Consider the following 19960-nt stretch of genomic DNA (forward strand, 5'->3'; position numbering starts at 1 on the left):
AAATATCAGCTCCTCATAAAATCCTTCCTTGACCACACCATGGAAGAAGGAAGATTCATCTCCTCCCCTTGCTCCCTAATTTCGCCTTTAGCACCGATCACAAGTTACGTTTCCTTACTGGTGTGTCTGTCTTCTAAGGTCCAGACTAAGTCTGTCTTGTTCATAGCTCTTTCCCAGGAAACATCAGAGCGCCTGGCCTACACACTAGGCATCAAATAACTATTTGTGGACTGAATGAGCAAAGAACCACCTCCACCCCGGAGGGCACGGCAGGTCAGGGCTGGATTCCCCACCTTCCATTAAGATGCAATTCAAACCCTCTCACAACCACAGGTTCTCTCTGCGCAAGAGATTAATCTCAATCTCGTGTGTTCTGGACTGACCCAGAAGACCTCCTTCCCCCTGTACGTGGAGCCAGCCGGTACAGAAATGTCATTATCAGTCTCTTATCTGGTTTACTCTGAGCCCCAGCCCAGGCTGGCACTGTGAGTCACCAGAGAGGTGAGGCACCAGCCTGGGTAAGAAGGACAGGTTGTTACTCCTGCGTCCTGGGAACAAACAGTCAAAGACAGGGAGGTCCCAATCCCTTCCTACAATTTCAAACAATGCCTCTCTTGCAGGAAGAGAAGGGCCCAGGCTCAGAACCCTAATCTAAGGGCAAAGAAACGTGCTTGAGACTTTAGTCTGCTCATCTGTGAAATGAATGCACTGGAAGGTTCTCCAAGCGCCTTCTCGATTCTCTGGATTTGGAAGGCCCCTCAGGCAGGCTGGGAGAAGGGACCCTAGTCCCAGTGCTTCCAGATCCTCTCTGACAGCCCCTTAGGCCTGGTGGCTGCTTCTCCAGGAAGAAGTCACTTTTTGCTTGAATTTCCTGGTTTTCTCTTTGCAATGCTTGCCTAGAACAAGAGGAAAATGGACCTGCCTGAGGATTCAAGCACAATAATAATTTTTTAAATGCGGGAAATAAAGTGTGTACCTATAGGTATGAGGATATGTCCCAGGTGTGTGTTTATCAGTGTGTAACAGGGGCACTCGTCCAGGGCCAGAACAAAGGTGACATCCACTGTCTTCGATGTACTCACCTGAATTACCGGGGTTTTTTTTTTTTTTTTTTTTTTTAATTAACACAACCTATTTTTTTAAAAAAAAAAAAAATGTTTTTTTTTAAAAGTAATAATTCCTAGAAAAAAAATATTCTTCTTTTTTTTTTTTTTTTTTTGTCTGGCTTCTTCCAGTGCTTAACCGAGAGGCCAGGGGCAGGGCTCCTTCCAGAAATGTTATCCTCCACCCACACCTTGGGCCCTCACAGCAGGGGGAAGGCCACGGGGGCAGGGGGAGGGCCGCTGAAGGCTACTGAGACCCAATGCGGTCAGGCTGTGTGGGTCCTGCTCTTGGTCTGTCCCAAACTTGCAATGGGGTCTAGAGCAACTCCCTCCCTCTTTCCAGGCCTGTTTTCCCCGGGGAAAATGAAAAGGTCACTCTAGAGGGAACTTTAAGGACCCTTCGAATTCTCAGTCTATGGGTCTTGAGTTCTTAAAAAAACAGAGAGGAGGGTGGGAAAAGATTGGCTAATCCTTAAGTAGCTGATGGAGTGTTTATGCTACTGGGCCAGGCGCTGCTGTGAGTTCTTTCTACATAGTCCTCCATTTCGGGGTCTCAGCGACTCTCCAGATCACCCACTTTACAGATGAGGCAATGGAGGCGCATGGAAGCCAGTGGCTAAGTCACTCAGCAGACAAATCCCAGAGCTGGGATTTGAACCCAGGCAGCCTAGCACAGGGCCCACACTCTTAAACATTAAACTACAGGAAAACATAAAGCACAGGGCACGCTGATAACGGGGTCCATCCTCGGAGAAGGCAAGGAAGAGTTAACACCGCCTCTGGTACTTATGACCTCCCCCACCTACCCGTGCCCACTTCCTTCCCACTCACCTCCCCCACCCCAAGTCCTTTTCTTCCTGATTAGTCAACATCCCCCAGCCCTGACACTCTTTTGTACCCGACTAGAAATCCTACCCCATTGTCAAGGCAACAGGCTGATGCTTTCTAGAGGGCCAGTGCCTCCGTGATCAGCCCAGGCTGCTCTGCAAATTCAAGGCCTCAGCAAATCCGACCACGGGTTGGCCACACACCCAGCTCGTGCCCTCATCCCGGGGCCCCCACCTCAGATCCTTGCTCACAAGATACAGGCTGGAACTTGACCACCCCAGCGCAGCAAGCCTTCCCCAAGACTTCACCCTGTGGCCGGCCCCAAGAGCAGCACTTGGAAGAGGATATGAACGAGCTACGCCCCTGACCTCCAGGAGCCCAAAGTCCAGCAAGGAAAAACAGTCATGTAAACGGATCTCTAGGATACCCTGTGGTCAGTGCTAAAATTAGAGGTGTGTCCCCAGTGGGCTGAGGGCACATGTGTCAGAATGATTCACGCTCCATGCGGGGAAGAGGAGGCTACGGTGCCGCTGGGTGAGCTCATTCCTTGTGGACTTACCAGAAGGAGCTCGGAAATGGGGCTGAGGAGGGCCTGAGGAGGGCCTGAGGAGATACTCTGAAAACGAGAGGAACCCCAGGTGTGGGTCAGGAGATCATGTGAGGGGCTCAAGGTCATGGTTATACTGGCTCATAGACTGAGAAGAAGTTTCCATTGCTCACGTCCCTTCCCATCCTCCCCATTGCAGCCAGGAGCAAATCTGTTTGGTGTGAGTCTGTCTCCCAGCCTTGCAAACATTTGCCAGCCTGCCTTTTGAACACAGAACTCAGGTCCACAGCCTGCATCACCCACAGGATCCAGCCAGGATTTGAGAACGTTTTGTTTTCCCTGCACGATTTACTGTTACAGTTACACACTCGTGTCAGTGCTGCATGTCGGTTTCCCGTTGGCAGGGGTGATAGAAATCCTTTTAAAAAATAATTTAAGATTAAAAAGTGAGTCAGTTTAAAGTAATGGAGCAAATAAAACTATAATTTGTATAAATTCTATGTAGGGCAATTTTTTAAAAAATCAAAATTTTCAACACGCATACAAAACCAGGCAAAGCAGTACTATGCTAGTAGACATTCTGACTGTGATCACCGCCAGAGGGAGGGGGAGGTGACCGGAAGTGGGCACAAGGGGGGTGCTTCTGGCTTCTGCTCCATTCTAGTGGTTGACCTGGAGGCTGATTATACATGTGTGTTCACTTTGTAAAAATCCGTCAGGCTGCATATGCTTATGACAGGTGCATTTCTGTGTGTATATTGTACATTCGTGTATCCTTTAAACCCACTGGTTCTCTTTCCCCTGCAGATATACACACACATGTGCAAAATAACACATTCAAAGCTCCTTGCTGCACTGCTGTTTGAAGTCACCAGAGATTGGAAACAACCTGAGTTCCCCAGTGGGGGGCTGATTGAATGACTTCAGGCACCAACAGTGAGCTCTGTGTAGCCATTGGACAGGAGGCGGCCACTGCCAGAGCTCTGAAATTCACATGGACTTAAACGTAAGTCAAAAGGTAAGGGCAGAGCTGTGTTATCTTGGGGGAGGTTATATAATGCTGGCACATGTCTGTACCTAGGGCACCCTACGGCTAGGATGCTATCTTCGAAATAAATGATAAGAAACTGATCACAGATGTTCCCTCTGGGCAGGGCTGGCCAGGGGAGAGGAACAGGCGGGAGGTTTGTCACTGATGATTACTCTTTGGGACTTTAAAATCCTTGCATTTCCTATTTGATAAGACTGAAAGCAGGAAGTCTTACAGAAGTATGAGGGTATGGTAAAACTTAGGACCCCGTCCAAACCTGAGTCTGAGATGAAGGTGTTAGTACTTTGGGCTTATAAAGCAAGTAACCCTCAGCCCCATTCCTCACCCCCAAGGGATGGTACCAGAGAAAATGGGCCTTCCAATAAGGGGTTTCCAATCAGGAGCCAGGCCAGTCTAGGGAACCATTACTTCCTCATGCTGGGCCTCTACCCTGCAGTGAAAATCTGGCCCCTAGAGCTGCCCTCGCAGGGTTGGCAGGTGGCTGAGTCCTTGGCAGGTAGGGAGGTTTTAAGCAGAAATACTTCCAGGGATGGGAAGTCCAGGATTTGGTAAGGCAAGCTCAGTTGGCTGGAGAGGAAAGATTCCAAGTTCTGAGTCCCACCCGGCCCCAAGAGAAGCAAAGCAAGGGCTAGTGAGTTGTCCCCTCCAGGCCACGGGGGACAGTGACAGAACAAGACCTTGACAATCAAGTTCAATTGTAACTGTAGGACTCCCTTTTGTACAGCACTAGTCTCATCCACATGTCACTATCTTCCCATATCACTAACACTAAAAACAGTCCGGTGAGACGTGCGGCAGGGTACCAGTTACCCACTTTATAGATGGGAAAATGGAGGTGCAAGGGGGTTAAGAGATCAGTCACGGATTACACATGGAGAGAAGGGGTGAAGCCAGAAACACAGCCCCTGCCTTCTGACTCCCGGTCTTCCCTTATCTTCAAGGGGCAGGCAAAGAATCCCAGAATCAGAACCAAGGGTCCTGGGAGATCATTAGGCCCCGCAGTTTATAATCCTGACTACAAACTAGAATCACCTGGGGAGCTTAGCGTACTTCTCTAGACTGGCAAGTCACTTAACAGCCCTGAGGTCCCAAACAAGGAAGTGACTTGCCTAAATTCTCCCAGTGAGTCAAAAACAGAAGACTAGAATCTGGATCCCTTGCCCACCAGGCAAGGTTGTATCCATAGAGGGGTCAAATGGAAAGTGAAAGCTGTTATCAGACAGATCTAGCTATTCCTGCTAACAGAATAGATCCAGGGATGGTCTGAAGAGAATACAGTGTGTATATGTTTCAGGAGGGATGAGAGCCAGAGATCTCCCCTCCAGTCCCCGGACAAGCCTGGCCTGTGGCTAGTGGGGGCAGGAGACGATTCTAGAGTGGCAAGTCTGGAGCTGACCCATAGAAATATGTTCTCATTTCTAGGTGCGGGTCCAGCCTAGTCTGAAATCTTCATAAAGGACTCAACGTCTGGTGACAGCTTACCAGGAGGGCTCAGCTTCCCAGTCAGTAATAATAATAATAATAATAACAACAACAATAATAATGGCTCACACTTCTTAAGCTCCTCACTGGTCCCACCCAGTGCTGAGCACTGTACTTGGCCTACTTCATTCAATCTCCACACCCATCCTTAAAGTTGAATATAATTACTGTTTCTATTTGCAAATGAAGAAACTATGGCCTAGAGAGTTTAAATAACTTCCTCAAGATCACTCAGCTAGAAAGTGGTAGCGGCAGGATTCGAAGCCTAGTTCATGGCCAACCACCAACACCCTGCCGCCCAGCAATACACAAGAAGAGGTAAGGCTCAGCGGCTGCGGAAGTTACCCGACATCCAGGAGCTGCTGGAGATCTCCCCAGACGTGACCTGGTGGAACCCCTCCCAGCTACTCCGCGGACAAGGTACGCCCATCCTCCTTCCACCGTGGAGGAAACCGAGGCATGGGAGGGAAGCATCTCCTCTGAGACGTCCGCAAGTAGCTAGTGGGAGTCCAGGTTTCCCCGCCCAATCCGGACCACAAAGCCAGACCACTTCTTCCCCACAAGCTGACGCGGAGGCAAACTCTGTAACACCCGGCGGGCGGGTGGGCAGGCGGGCGCGCTCCCCACGGTAACCACGGCCTAGCGCACCAGCCAATACGCAACAGACGAGGAAAACCAACGCTCTGGGCAGGTGTACACAGGTGAGCCAGGAGCGCTCCTTAGTGGTTGTGAACGCGTAGTCAACGCTCCGGACCCATCCGCTGCTGAAATTCCGGCTGAGCCTGGGCGCCAGAATTTCCCGCTTCCCAGGGAGAGTGGGACGAGGAACCAGGCGTGCACTCCCCGCGCCCTGTTTGGAGCAGCCAAGTCTAGACCCTACCCGGGTACGGCGTGGGGGCGGTCCAGGGAGTGTCAGCACCACACCCCCCATCTCAGGGTCTCCCTCGGTCACTCACCCAGAACACCGTGGAGTAGACGACCAGCGAGAACTTGAGCCAGAGGTAGGAGAGGCGCGCGCAGTAGCGCACCTGCTCGGAGTCCCCGCGGGGCATCCTGGGCACTCTCCGCGGGGCTCCGGGGCTCCGGGGCTCCCGGGCTAGGTCCCTCGCCTACAGCAGCCCCACCTGCGGCTGCCAGCCGGGCCGCGCGCCCCGCCACCCGCGCGCGCTCCGGGACTGACATGGGCTGGCGGCAATCACAGCCCCGGCCGGGACCAGTCCGCCCAGCGGCCAATGGACGCGAGGCCGCGGCCCAGCCTCTGGAAGAGGGCGGGCAGGGGGCGGAGCCGTGATCCGGGACCCGCTGTAGGCGTAGGGAGGGGAGGGGGCGAGGGTTATGCAAAAGAAGTCCTTTGCGGCTCTGGAGACGCCTGTGCTTCGGAAGCGGAGCGGGGCGTGGGATAGTGTGCACAAAGGCGCGCCGGGGAGAAAGCCGGCCCACCTAATGGGGGTATGTAGAAACGCGTGCTTTCCACTGTTGGCAAGAGGGAAGACTGTGGGAAGGGAGCTGGAATTAACAACGGCTAAGGGGCTAAAAAGTGTGCAAATGAATGTGCAAGCCCGGAACGGAATAAAGGTGGAGCTGCTCAGCCTGAGGGGGTGGAGGACCCACTTTCTTTAGGAAGGTGTGACAAACCAGGATGGGGGTAGGGGTCCTCTTGGAGCTGGGGCCGCGAGTTTCTTTTGTCACAGATCCCCAACTAACCTTTTTCCAAGTCTCCGGGAACCCCCTTCTCTGAGGCCGGTGGAGATGCCAACCCTGCCCCCCGCCCCCCCCCCCCAGGGCTTCCTCCTCTGGGAAGCCCTCCCGCCACGCATCCTCAGGCCCGGTCAGTGGCCCTGGCCCTTGCTGCACACTCTCAGCCCAGGTCTGACCCAGCCTCTCTTCTCCGAGCGTTTCCTCTGCCTAGGGTCAGAGTCTATCCTCCATTGGCCCAACTTGACTCAGCCGCTGTTTCAGGCCGAGCTCAGCCTGGGGCTTGGGAGTCCGGCAATCGTTTGCGGCATTCAGTTATTCAATGTGTGGCCCATGAGGCGCCTGGGTGGCTCAGTGGGTTAAAGCCTCTGCCTTGGGCTCAGGTCATGATCTCAGGGTCCTGGGATTGAGCCCCGCATCCGGCTCTCTGCTCAGCGGGGAGCCTGCTTCCTCCTCTCTCTCTCTGCCTCCCTCTCTGCCTACTTGTGATCTCTCTCTCTCTGTCAAATAAATAAATGAAATATTTTTAAAAGTAAATAAATAAATAAATGTGTGGCCCAGAGGTCGAGATCAAGGCAATGCTGGAGGCATTGGGGTCCCTGGTGGTGACTGCAGGAATGGCACCCCGGTCTAAGTCCCCTGCCCTGAACTGCCAAGCCTCCCATATATATATACACACGCTCCCAGAGTGAGACAGATCTCCAGACAGACCAGGCCCACTCCAGCCCCCAGGGCTCTGCCTTAGAAGAAAGTAAAGTTGGGATATGGAGTGTTGGAGAGCAAAATGTCCTGTCCCCTTCAAGGTTCTTCTAGCCAGACTAAGAATCAAAGTGACATGAGACAGATTTACAGGAGGAAATCATATGAGGACATATGAGGACTCCAGATAGATGTGAAAATTCCAAAGACGGGCAAAATGAGGTACATGTGTCATTCTGAACTAAGGAGAAAAGGTTAGGGATCTGGGACGTCAAAGAAGAAATGCAATTCACAGGAAGATGAGAAAGAGTAAATGTTTGATAAACAGATATTTGCTGGGTCCCCACCGCGGGAACGATGAAACATAGAGGACTTGGCTCAAACAGGTCTTGCTAGGTTCCTCCCTTTTTACCATACCTAATTTTATCATTATTACTATTATTATTATTATTATTATTATTATTATTATTTAGAGAGAGGGGAAGAGACAGAGGGAGAAGAGAAGAGTATATCTTAAGCAGGTTTCATGCCCAGCGTGGAGCCTGATGGGGGACTTGATCTCACAACCCTGAGATCATGACCCAAGCCGAAATCAAGAGTCGGAGGCTCAACCGACTGAGCCACCCAGGCGCCCCTACCTTGCCTACTTTGTATCAAAATGTGATTATCTGTGTCTTCCTGGAGCAGATTCTCCATCTAAAATTTTTTTGAGGCGGTTGAGAGGGGAGGTAAAGAGCTTTTCCTGAATCTGCTGGGCTTTGATGGTTCTCAGTTCAAAATAACCTTTGTGCCAAAGTGGCCCATCTTGGGGCAGCCTGCCCTTGGCCCCTGCCACTGGAAGGCAATGCCTTGCCCAGAGAAGTAAACGGAATTCAGTCTCCTGGTACAAATGGAGTGCATCCTGCACAGGTGTTTGTGTGGGGCAGGGACGCAGAGCCAGGGACTGCTGCACACTGAAAAGGGTAGCCAAGGGCCACAAAGACATCCTACTAATGTGTTAAAAGTTGTCCTTTGACGGGGCGCCTGGGTGGCTCAGTGGTTAAATCCCCTGCCTTCGGCTCAGGTCATGATCTCAGGGTCCTGGGATCGAGTCCCACATCGGGCTCTCTGCTCAGCAGGGAGCCTGCCTCCTCCTCCTCTCTCTCTGCCTGCCTCTCTGCCTACTTGTGATCTGTCTGTCAAATAAATTAAAAAAATAAAATAAAATAAAAATAAAAATAAAAAGTTGTCCTTTGAAGAGGAGGACACCAAGTCTTTACCCTTCTTTGGGGGACTAGCTTCCCTCCCCTAGCCCTGCAGAGCTCACCTTATACCCTCTCTTTGAGGTACTGGTCTCATCCCTCCGCTCCCCCGGGGGCCGTCCATCTCCTTCTCCCTGGCAGACAGCCTAGCCAAGGAGGTTTTCTTTCCAGTTGCCCTTGGCCTTTGTTTTGGCATCTAGCTAGCTGCACTTCCTCTTCTATTTCAAGTTTTCCCTGGTGACAAGCCCAACTGGAGCAGCCCCTCTGGGCTCTCCCTGAGCCCCTGTAAGTAGTGCCCCAAGGGAAGAGGCTGGGACAGGCATTCAGGGAGCCTGGATTTCTTTGGGATGAGCACACCATTCCCTGGGCTCCTGGGCACCTTTGTTGCCCCCCCCCACCCCAACCTGACCCCAAGTACTGTGGGCTGCCCCCAGTCACTTCTGCAAACACTGAGACCTCATAAGAAGTGACCCCTTATTTGTAACTTTTCCTTCTTTTTGCCAGGAGCTCTGGGCTGGGGGTTAGCCGCCTAGGACCAATCCTGGTTTTGCCATGAATTTTCAGAGAAACTGTTAGAATGTGCAGTATAGATAGTGTGTCTACAGGTCTGAGTGTGACCCTGGCTGCTGTCTACAACCACCTAGTGAGTTTTAAATGGATGCCAAGGGGCGCCTGGGTGGCTCAGTTGGCTGAGCGTCTGCCTCTTGGTTTCTGCTCAGGTTGTGATCGAGAGATGGAGCCCCACATCAGGCTCTACATTCAGCACAGAGTCTGCTTGTCACTCCCCCTCCCCTGGTTTACTTACACTTTCTCTCTCTCTCAAATAAATAAATAAGTAAAATCTTTAAAAACAAAAACGGGTGCCTGGGTGGCTCAGTGGGTTAAGCCTCTGCCTTCAGCTCAGGTCATGATCCTGGGATCAAGCCCTGCATCAGGCTCTCTGCTCGGTGGGGAGCCTGCTTACCCCACACCCTTTCTCTCTGCCTGCCTCTGCCTACTTGTGATCTCTGTCTGCCAAATAAATAAAATCTTAAAAACAAAATAAAAAATAAAATGCAAAGTAAATGGACGCTGATATCCAGACCCCACCCTACCTCAGCGAAATCAGACTCACCACCAGCAGGGACTTAGGGATCAGTATTATCTTAAAGGTCCCAAGTAAGTTCTAAAGGCAGCCAGGACAGAGTCTCACCCATCCAGAGGTAATCATGGGGGGGAGGGGGTCATTTCATCAGATAGGCCACACTCCAGAGGTCACCCGGCTAGCCAGTGGTGTGCTGGTGAAGGCTTAATGATTGCCTCTCCGTTGGTGGGGAGTGGATAGGAGGGCTCCTGCTGCTGGTCTCCAGAGTGGGAATACTTCTACCTGTGGTCCCTGGGCATTAAGAGATATAATCGCTCCCCCCCACCTCTGCACCCCTCCCTCTCTCTGTCCACCCCTACAGCTTTACTGATTACCCCAGGGAACCCTACCCATAATGACAGAATGCATCCACGAAATTCATGTCTCATCATTAGCATAACAAGTATTTTTTTAAGCATTTTATTTACTAATTTGCAGAGAGAAGGAGAGCGCACAAGCAGGGGGAACAGCAGAGGGAGAGGGAGAAGCAGGCTCTCCACGGAGCAGAGAGCCTGATGCAGGGCTCGATCCCAGGACCCTGGTATCATATGCTTATGATATGCAGATGCTTAACCGACTGAGCCACCCAGGTGCCCCAACATAATAGACATTAGAAATGCACTCTCCTTGGGTGAAATCAGTAGTATTCAAGATATGCAGATTATCTAAATGAGACACACACACCCGTTTCTTGTTCAGAGGAAAAGAATTTCACTTGAAGATGATGGATAGGGCTAAATTCTTGAAGATCCCATGTTCCAAGGTACCTGGTTGCCTGATGTGGACAGCAGTCTCTAGAAGGTTGCAGCTTCCTTGGGCAGACCCTTCGGGCAAGGCGGTAGAGCACCTAAAAGCAGAGAGCCGGGCCTTCCCTGACTTTACAGTACGGATTGTCGGAGCCAGTTTTGTGGCTACTTGCCAATAAATGTTTGTTTTATAGATATTTTTATGGATGTCACAATTTGTTCTGAGATCCGTCTTGATGATAACCTGGCAGGCCGATTGTGGGAGGAGATAACTAGCTGCCGCTCTTAGCAGCCACTGCTGCTTATGAGAAAGAACCCAAGGCCATGCAGGACCTACTTGGCTTGCAGAAGTTTGCCTTCCTGCCACTGGGCAAATGACTGTGCCTCTGGTTCCCCATCTGGGAAACCGTGAGGTTCAACACTTTCTCCTCTAGCTCTAACAACCTTAGCGATCGTCCTCATGCTCAAATCGGTGAGCAAATGTAGACTGAGCTTCTCCCGTGAATCAGGCCCTGCCCCAGTTCTGGAATATGTCCGTAAGCAGGACAACCTGCTGTCTTCTATTGGGGACAGAGTTGTGGGGACACAGGAGACAAGCAAGAGGGCTCCCTGCTCAGCGGGAGACCTGCTTCTCCCTCTCCCTTTGCTGCTTTCCCTGCCTGTGCTCTCCTGCTTTCTCTCTGTCAAACAAATACATAAAATCTTTTTAAAAAATAAATAAATAAATAGAGGGGCACCTGGGTGGCTCAGTGGGTTAAAGCCTCTGCCTTGGGCTCAGGTCATGATCTCAGGGTCCTGGGATCGAGCCCCGCATCGGGCTCTCTGCTCAGCAGGGAGCCTAGCCTGCTTGCCTTCCTCTCTCTCTGCCTGCCTCTCTGCCTACTTGTGATCTCTGTCAAATGAATAAATAAAATCTTTAAAAATGTATATAAATAAATATATATAGAGAGAGAGCATAAGCATGAGTTGGGGGAGGGTCAGAGGGAGAGGGAGAAGCAAACTCCCCACTGAGCCCTCAGCAGGGCTCCACCCCAGGACCTCCTGAGATCATGACCTGCGTGGAAGTCAGACCCTTAACCAAATGAGCCACCCAGGCTGCCCTGAGTCAAAAATTCTTAAAACACAAACTCAGGGTTGCCTGGGTGGCTCAGTTGGTTAAGCAACTGCCTTCAGCTCAAGTCACGATCCCGGAATCCCGGGATTGAGTCCCACATCGGGCTCCCAGCTCCACGGGGAGTCTGCTTCTCCCTCTGACCTTCTCGCCTCTCATGCTCTCTCTGTCTCTCTCTCTCAAAAAAATAAATGAATTAAAAAAAAAAAAACCACAAACACAAATACCCATCTCTTTCCTTCTCTCTCTTCCTTCCATTCTTGTCCCAAAGTACTATACTTTCCAGTCTATATGTTTATTCTCAAGAGGGACTCAGTTGTCCTTGGGTTTTCCTTGACTGTTTTCGGTGCCACCCGCTGGCTCAGACTTTAGGCCACTTCTCCATCCCATTTGATGTCTGGTGTCTCCACTTATCCTCTATCAATTATTTGTTTCGCCTCAGGCGCTGAGCTGTGGGCTTTCACGTACTCAGAGCTAAAGTCCTCAAAATCCGTGGGATTTGATCTGATAGATCCCACTTTACAAAGGAGGCTACAGTAGAAGTTCAGAGAAGCAAACTGACTTTTCTCCATTAGGAAGTTCAAGTGTTTTTTGACTCAGCAAGCAGTGCGCCTTCTACGTTAATGGAATTATACCCCAGCTATGCTAGGGTGAAATGAGTTCACTGGTTAGCTTGAAAAGCAACTGAGAACAATACACTCAGCTCAGATACTGACAGTTCGATACTGGTTAGAGTGGAAAATAGAGTTAGTGTAGTTTCTGCAAAATAGAAGTTCCATGAGATTTCAAGCACTTTGTAAAGAAGGATCTATCAAGGAAGTCTGGGATGCTGCAGACATCAGAGCCTTTACCGTGGGAACAGAGGAGGCTGAGAGGGGTATGCAGCCTTTCTCAGCTGTTCCTGATTGCATGACTCAGTTTCCCCTAGACACCAGCTGTAACATCTCAGAGAACCAGGATCCTTCAGAATATACTTTGGGAAACGCTGTCCTGTGGGACTGGTTCCTAATTCTTTTAAAGTTGGAAGTGACCTCCTCAAAGTTAAGAGGAAAATCAGAAACAGATTGTTTTGTGCTTGACCTTGCAAAATTATACAACTTCCTTTGCTGTGATTGTCAGACAACCAGCTCTGTTTGTGATCAGACCTCTTTAGGGCCCTGCATGGGGTGAGGGGCATGTACTTGATGGCCTTGGGGACCAGGTGAATTCCAGACAAGAGCCTCCTACGAAAGCCAGATGCTCATGCTCAGAGGGGCTTGGGCCATTCCAGCCGTTTTCCCATTTTTTTAATATCCCCTGAAGAGCTGCCTCCTTCTGTCCCCCAGGAAGGCTGACTGCCCCCCAGACCCCCACTCCTTCACATCCCACAGCCTCTCTCCTGCCCTTGGCTGCTGGACACCTTCTTCCAGAAGCACTCCCAGACTGCTTCCAAGGCCTTCAAAAGCCACAGGGGACTCAGAAACCTTCTGCTGGGCAGAGGGAACCAAACCACCTGTCCTCCAGGCCCCCTCCAGTCCCAAAGGCCCACTGTGCTCTGCCCCTCCCCACCCTTCCTTCTAGAGACGGGATCCTGGACCAGTTATGCAAACGTTTCCTCCTACAGAAGTCAGCCCAGGCCCTCCTTCCTGCTGTCCCCTGTTGTCCCCACTGCAGGGCTGCTCCTGACCGGCCAGCTAGAGCTGACATCCTCGGGGGCAGCTGTGGGAGGGTACACGAGAAGCAGGGGGGCTGGGAGAGAGATATTAACCGGTTAGGCTAGGTCATAGGGAACTCTGACTGAACGATGGCACATTGAGGGAGGCCTGTGCACACTTTGGAAGTGATGTGGAAAGGCTTAAGTGTGGTGGCACAGGCTCCTCCTCGGACTCTGAGGCTCTGTCTGTTTGGGGGTGGGGGTGGGGGTGGGGCCTGGATCAGGTTCTTCAACGCAGCTTTCCCAGCCTGTTTTTTTCCCTGTTCCCCATGATGGAAGGGGGAAGAGAGCAGTGATGTCGCAGGAGGGCAGGGCCTATGGAGGAAGGGCCTCCGGAAGGGGCATCTCTGGAGTCCTAAGGGGCGTGGCCCCGGCCGGAACGCAGAAAACCAAGTTGGAGGACCCCGGACCTGGCAAGTGGGTGGGTCCTGCAGGGAATGGTCACTACCGGCTGGCATCCCAGGAGCCTTCTGGCGAGGAGACAGGCTCTGACCATGCACTTATGGATGGATGCCCAATTGAAGGGCAGCCCAGGGGAGCATTCATTGTTGGGGTGCTGGGCTTCAGGTGGGGAGGGCCTGTGTGAACCAGAAGGCCTGTCTCATGACAGGATTTGCAAGGGGAGGTGGGAGTGGGGGGGGCAGATGGAGGAAGCAAGATAACCAAAGTTAAGTTCAGTATGATCATAGCTTTTCCCCAGTATGTACCACCCCTCAAGGTGCAGCGTGAGGTCTCACCCTTATGAGAAGGGACCTCAGTTTTAAGAAGAGGGTCGGAGGGCTTCTCCTGAATTGCGAGACCAGCAAAGGTCCAGTCTTTTCCTATACAGCTTGGCTTCCCAGCCGGGGCCCCAGGCATGTCTGCATGGCCTTTGGGATGTCATTCCTCTGCAAGTGACAGGCTACATGTCCCCGAAGATGGTGTGAGGCTCACCGCGGGCATCTCTCCCAGCGGCCCCAGTGGATGGCCCGCGTGAGTCTTCGCTCCAGTCGTGCACCTGCAGCCAGGCCCTGGCCCTCCCATTTAGCTCCCTGGGAACCTGGGAGAGGATCCCCCCCCCCCCGGTCCAGCCCAGGACGCTGACGGAGAGAGGGCTTCCTTCCTTCCTATCTCTCGCCCTCTGGATCCCTCAGTGGGGAAACCGAATGCCCGGGCAAGATCTGTTTCCTTTCTATGTCCCTTCTTTCTGGGATCATCAACCATCCTGAGGGGGGTTTCAGGGCCTGTGGTGGGTTCAGTCCGAAAACCAGGACAGTCCCTAGAAGCCATAACGGTTCGCCTAGAACGGAGCGGTTTCCTGGGCTGCGGAACTTCGATGCTAACACCAGAAAAGTCCTGTGCAAAAGCAGAACAAGTTGGTCCCCCTACTTCTTTCCAGCCTTCCCAGCACCTCATAGGAGTTCAGAGTGGGAAGAGCCAGCATAGGCACAGGAGGGAAGACCTGTGGGACCAGCGGAAGGAACTCCTTCAAGGGAGCCCTGGGGTGGGACCGTAGACCTCTGGGGCATGTGGACGGTGAGCTGGGGGCCCAGAAGCAGCGCAGGGGGTAGGAAATATTTGATTCAGAGTCAGACTATGGGGTAGGTCCCATGCCAGCCCAGCCATGCGTGAGCCAACACAGAAAGAAGACCTGGAAATGTGAGTTACCCTCCCGGAGACCCTCCTCATATGCCCTATTAGGAGTGAGAAAAGAGAGAGGTTAGAACATTTTCCCCAGGGAAATATATTCCCCGTTGGGGGTGGGGAGATTAGCAACAAAGCAGAACTGCGGTCTGGAGGTGCCAGAGCTGGGAGGCTCCCGGGGCATCGCTGTGTCCAACCCTTTTGTGAACAGACAGAAATTCAGCTGCGAGAGTGTTAGCGCCCAGCTCATGGCTGTGTAGTTCATGCCTTGGGCTCTTGCCTACATGTGGGCTCTTAAAATGTCTTTTAAAAGAGACAAATGTTCTCTTATTTTAATTTGCGTTTCCCTGGTAATTAGTAAGGTTGAGTGTATTTTTATATGTTGATTAGCCATTTGTGGCTCTATAAATTTCCTGTTTTTCTCCTCCGCACATTTTCCAATTAAGTAATAGCTTCTTTGAAGCAGGCGATGTGGAGGGCTGACAGGCTGAGAAAATGCCATTCCCACCCTCTCCTCCCCACAGCGAGGGCCCTTCCGAGCTCAGACGACTCCAGGCTGGTCTCCCTGTGCTTGGACGGGGGAAGGGGCTTCAAGCTGGCTGCCAGCAGGGGTTGGCCCTCTTGGGGTTCAGCCAAGCATTCTGGGAAGGTGGCCTGGGAACACTGGCTGATGGGGTGTTGGGCCAAGCCTGCATGAGTCACGGGGAGTGGCCGGGTGCCCAGGCAGCTCGGCCACATAGTAGCTCCACCTGTCAGTCAAGAGGGCGGGGCAGTGGCTCCCAGAAGCCTGGGTGCTGCTGGGGGAGGGGAGCCTCCGAGGAACCCCGCTCTTGGGGCAGTCTGAGGGTGCCAAGAATGGGACCCAGGGGACACAGAAGTAGAGTCTTAGACTTACTCCATCAGCTATTGAAGAAGAGATAGAAGGCTTCAACACTCGGAAAATATCTCTGTATCTGCGGGTCTGTGCCGAGGAAGGTCCTGTTGTGGGTGGTTGCTGTGGGGTCCCCAGTTTCTACTTTACAAAGTGCTTTCACCCACATGTGAGAGCCCTAGCCACTTCCAGACTTGGCCAGATGTCACCCTCCTTCCCTCCTTCCCAGGCTGTTGGCACCACGAGGCAGGGACTGTCCTACCACCAGTGCCTGGGGGAGTGCAGCGCATGGGGTGGTGTGGGGACTGCTCATGGGACATGGAGGCCACCAGTCAGCTATCCCCTTGGCCACATGGGCTGACTCAGCTTGTGTCCCATTTCAGACTGCAACATCCCATCCGTCCCCAGGCTTCCACCAGAAATCCAATCACCTGGGCATTCGTTGACAAACTTGTGGGGTCACCAGGACCCCTTTCTCTGACTTCCTGTGTTTTTCCTCAGGTCATTTCAACTTCGTCTTTCCTGTTTTCCGAGCAATTCAGCTCAGCTGCCGCACCAACTGTCTGTCTGTCCTACCCACATCCCCCTCACTGTGCGCCAAGAAAACAAAAGTCCTTCCATGTGCAACATGCGTCTTCTGTCCCAGACATGTGCCAACCGAACAGTTGCTTTCTTCTCTCCCCTGGTCGTCAGAATAGTGTGATGTGGGACACAAGGTGGGACAGCCTCATGAGAAGACTGTCTCAGAGAGTGTCCCCAAAGTCACACACACTCGCAGCCCATGAGGAGCGGTGCAGGGACTGGAACCCGGGCTGCCTTCTGCCTCCTCCTCCATCACCGCTTCAGCTTCCTTCCCTCCAGCGAGCGGGGATGTGCTCACTCTCCACCTAAGCACGAGGCCCAGAGCATTTCACAGGGACTGTGGAGAAACCAGTCTAGTCTGGGCTTCTTGGGGGTCAGGTGAGAGGGGCTGGGGAGAGACCCCTGGCAGCTCAGATAACAGTTCACTGTTTACCCCTAGAGCATCGTAAATGCCATGGGGGCCTGGTAATTAAAGTCAGCTCGGGGTGGAGCTCTTCCCTCTTCCGTAAAGAACCTAACCCTCCTAGGTCACCTGGTGGCTTAGTGGGTAAGCATCTGCCTTCAACTCAGGTCATGATCCCAGGGTCGTGGGATCGAGTCCCACATTGGGCTCCCTGCTCAGTGGGGATCCTGCCTCCCCCTCTTCCCTCTGCCTGCTGCTCCCTCTGCTTGTGCTCTCTCTCTCTCTGTCTAATAAATAAATAAAAATCTTTAAAACAAAAAAGAATCTAATCCCCTTTTACATTTACCTCCTTGTGAAGTCAAATCACTACCCTGCAGAACGTCCTCCAATTCAGCAGAGCTCGCACACCCTAAAATTCTCCCCAGAGATGTGTCTTACACGTTAGCTCAGTGTGGCTACAAAACGCACGACTGAGCAAAAGTTGCACGAAACACACCCACCCTCAGGGCAGGATGGATTCTTACATTTTCTCTGTTATCCCTTTGTTTCCACACGAATCGTAATCCACTGCTGCAAATCTGTACTCTAATTCAAAGTGCACTTGATCTTGGGGTCCTGAGTTCAGGCCCCGAGGGCTCCCCGCTGGGCACAGAACCTACTTAAAAAACATGAAACAAAGTACAGACAGAATGCCGTCCGAGAAACCCTACTAGGCCTACTGTAGCAGACAGAAGAGCCACCCCCGGACGGGCAACACTTGTTTGTGCAGGAAGTATCCAGGCATGAAGCAAAAGCAAAGCTTTTAGAATCCTGGCTCCAGTGAACTCAATATCAAGGTTGCTTGACTGGGCATTGACTGCACTGATCCCTTACCACCCCTGCCAGCTCACTCACTCTCTGGGTAACAACGAGGAAGCCTGGAGGGGACACTTGAAGGAGGACCTGAGGCCACAGAGAGTCTTGTATCTCCAAGGGCAAGGACAGGTACGGGGCGTCCACTCCCAGTAATATCGATGTGACCTACAGGACTGAAAGCATGAAATAAGACCTAGTACTTCATTATGTAACTGAAAATCTGTGTAAAAGCTACAAGGCACCAAATAATATTATACATTTACAGTATGTATAACACAGAATATATATACAATATTAAGGTAAAAATTCCTAGGCCTACAGACAGATTTAAGAAAATGTTATAGTTGGACATTTTAATATACTTTTTAAAAAAAACTTGGATCAAGTAAGCAAATAATAATTTCATAATACAGGGGATTAAGTACTACAATCGACATGCTCAATTTAATAGGTATGCTTAGAATTTTTAACATCAGAAATAAAGAACATACATCCTTTTCCTATGCCCCTGGAAAGCTTACCAAATTAGCCATGTATTTAGTCGCAGTGGCAACTAATAAATTATACACAAAACTGAGATTTTGCTAACAACATATGCTGATCACAGGCCAATGAAACTAGAAATCATTGAGACTGACCCCCCAATTTCCTCAACTATCTGAAAATTATGAAACATTTTTCTAACATAACTTGTAGATCAATGATAAAATTGCAATTAAAATAACATTTACTAGAAAATAATGAAATAAACCCCCCAAAATCTATGCATTATAATAAATATGTACACAAAGGAAACATTGACCTCAAATTATTTTTTATATAAAACGGAGACTAAAAATGTATGAGTTCCTTCTAAATTTAAAAAAATCAGGGGAAAAAAGGATCAAACATATTCCCTCTCTCAAAAAAAGCAAGAGGGTAGGAGGCACCTGGCTGGCTCAGCCAGTATAGAGCATGGGATTCTTGATCTCAAGGTTGTGAGTTCGAGCCCTGCGTTGGGCATAGAGTTTACTTAGGGAAAAAAAAGGTAAGAGTTTAGTAACTTAAACTTACAAATCAAGAAATACTGTTATTATGTTATGAAGACATGGACATCAATTCCAGAAAACTAGCTCAAAAAATTGAAATCAGTTGCCTCTGGGGACAGGAATTGGGTTAGGGAAGTACTATAAGGAATCACTTTTTATTGTTTTTAAGTTTTATGGTATTGACTAGAATCTTAAACTATATAAATTTAATATTTGGATAAAAATTTAATTTAAAAGGTGCCTGGGTGGCTCGGTCGGTTAAGCCTCTGACCTTGGCTCAGGTCATGATCCCACGGTCCTGGAATCGAGCCCCGTACCAAGCTTCTTGCTCAAAAGAGAGTCTGCTTCTCCCTCTCGATTTACCCCTCCCCCTGCTCATGCTTGTGTGCTCGCCCTTTCTCTCTCTAATAAAAAATAAATGAATAGGGGCGCCTGGGTGGCTCAGTGGGTTAAGCGTCTGCCTTTGGCTCAGGTCATGATCTCAGGGTCCTGGGATCGAGCCCTGCATCAGGCTCTCTGCTCAGCAGAGAGCCTGCTTCCTCCTCTCTCACTGCCTGCCTCTCTGCCTACTTGTAATCTCTCTGTCAAGTAAATAAATACATTTAAAAAATGAATAAATATTTTTTTTAATTAAATTTAAAAATTACTTAAAGAGTGAAGGGAAAGTGAACCTGGGAACTTTGACCCATCCTGATATAGTGGAAAGAACATGGATACCCAGACAGGACTGAGTTTAAATTTTGCCTCTCCTGTTTACCTGTAATAAGATCCTGGGCAGTGCATTTCATCTTTAGGTCAGGATTTCTTCCTTTGTAAAATGGGCACGGACTTATACATCACTATCGGAGAGGACAAGGATGAGCCTCCCCCTCGTGGATTAGGTTAGAAGTCCCCTCCCAAACCCTTCCCTGGCACAGGCAGGACCTCCAGGCACAGATCCTTGTAGATGAACTCACCCATCAGCTCCCTGTTTCCTATTTAGTTAAAATTGTTATTTAGGGGGTACCTGGGTGGCTTAATCAGTTAAGTGTCCGACTCTTGCTTTCGGCTCAGGTCCTGATCTCAGGTTGTGAGATCAAACCCCTGCTGGGACTCTGTGCTCAGCATGGCATCTGCTTGGGTTTCTCTCTCCCTCTCCCTCTGCTCCACCCCTCCTCTCTCTCTATCTCTCTAAAATAAATAAATAAATCTTCTTAAAAAACATTGTTGTTTTGGTTTGAGTCTTCCATAAGCCGCAACATTTGGGATATTTTCCAGAGTCTCAAGGCCTCTGGGCAGA

The 19960-nt window shown here is 50.7% G+C and overlaps 1 protein-coding gene across 1 annotated transcript in view; it reads right to left on the reverse strand.

Moving 5' to 3' along the window:
- Nucleotides 1–6225, reverse strand: part of TSPAN15 (tetraspanin 15) — a 47890-nt gene extending 41665 nt beyond the window's left edge. The window contains exon 1 of the mRNA XM_032841450.1: nt 5968–6225. Coding sequence (XP_032697341.1) covers nt 5968–6063 — 96 coding nt within the window. The 5' untranslated portion in view covers nt 6064–6225. The remainder of the gene's footprint in view (nt 1–5967) is intronic.
- Between the last annotated feature and the right edge of the window lie 13735 nt (nt 6226–19960).

Source organism: Lontra canadensis, unplaced genomic scaffold (genome assembly GCF_010015895.1).
Source record: "Lontra canadensis isolate GAN:19392208 unplaced genomic scaffold, GSC_riverotter_1.0 scaffold3, whole genome shotgun sequence".
Classification (NCBI taxonomy): Eukaryota; Metazoa; Chordata; class Mammalia; order Carnivora; family Mustelidae; genus Lontra; species Lontra canadensis.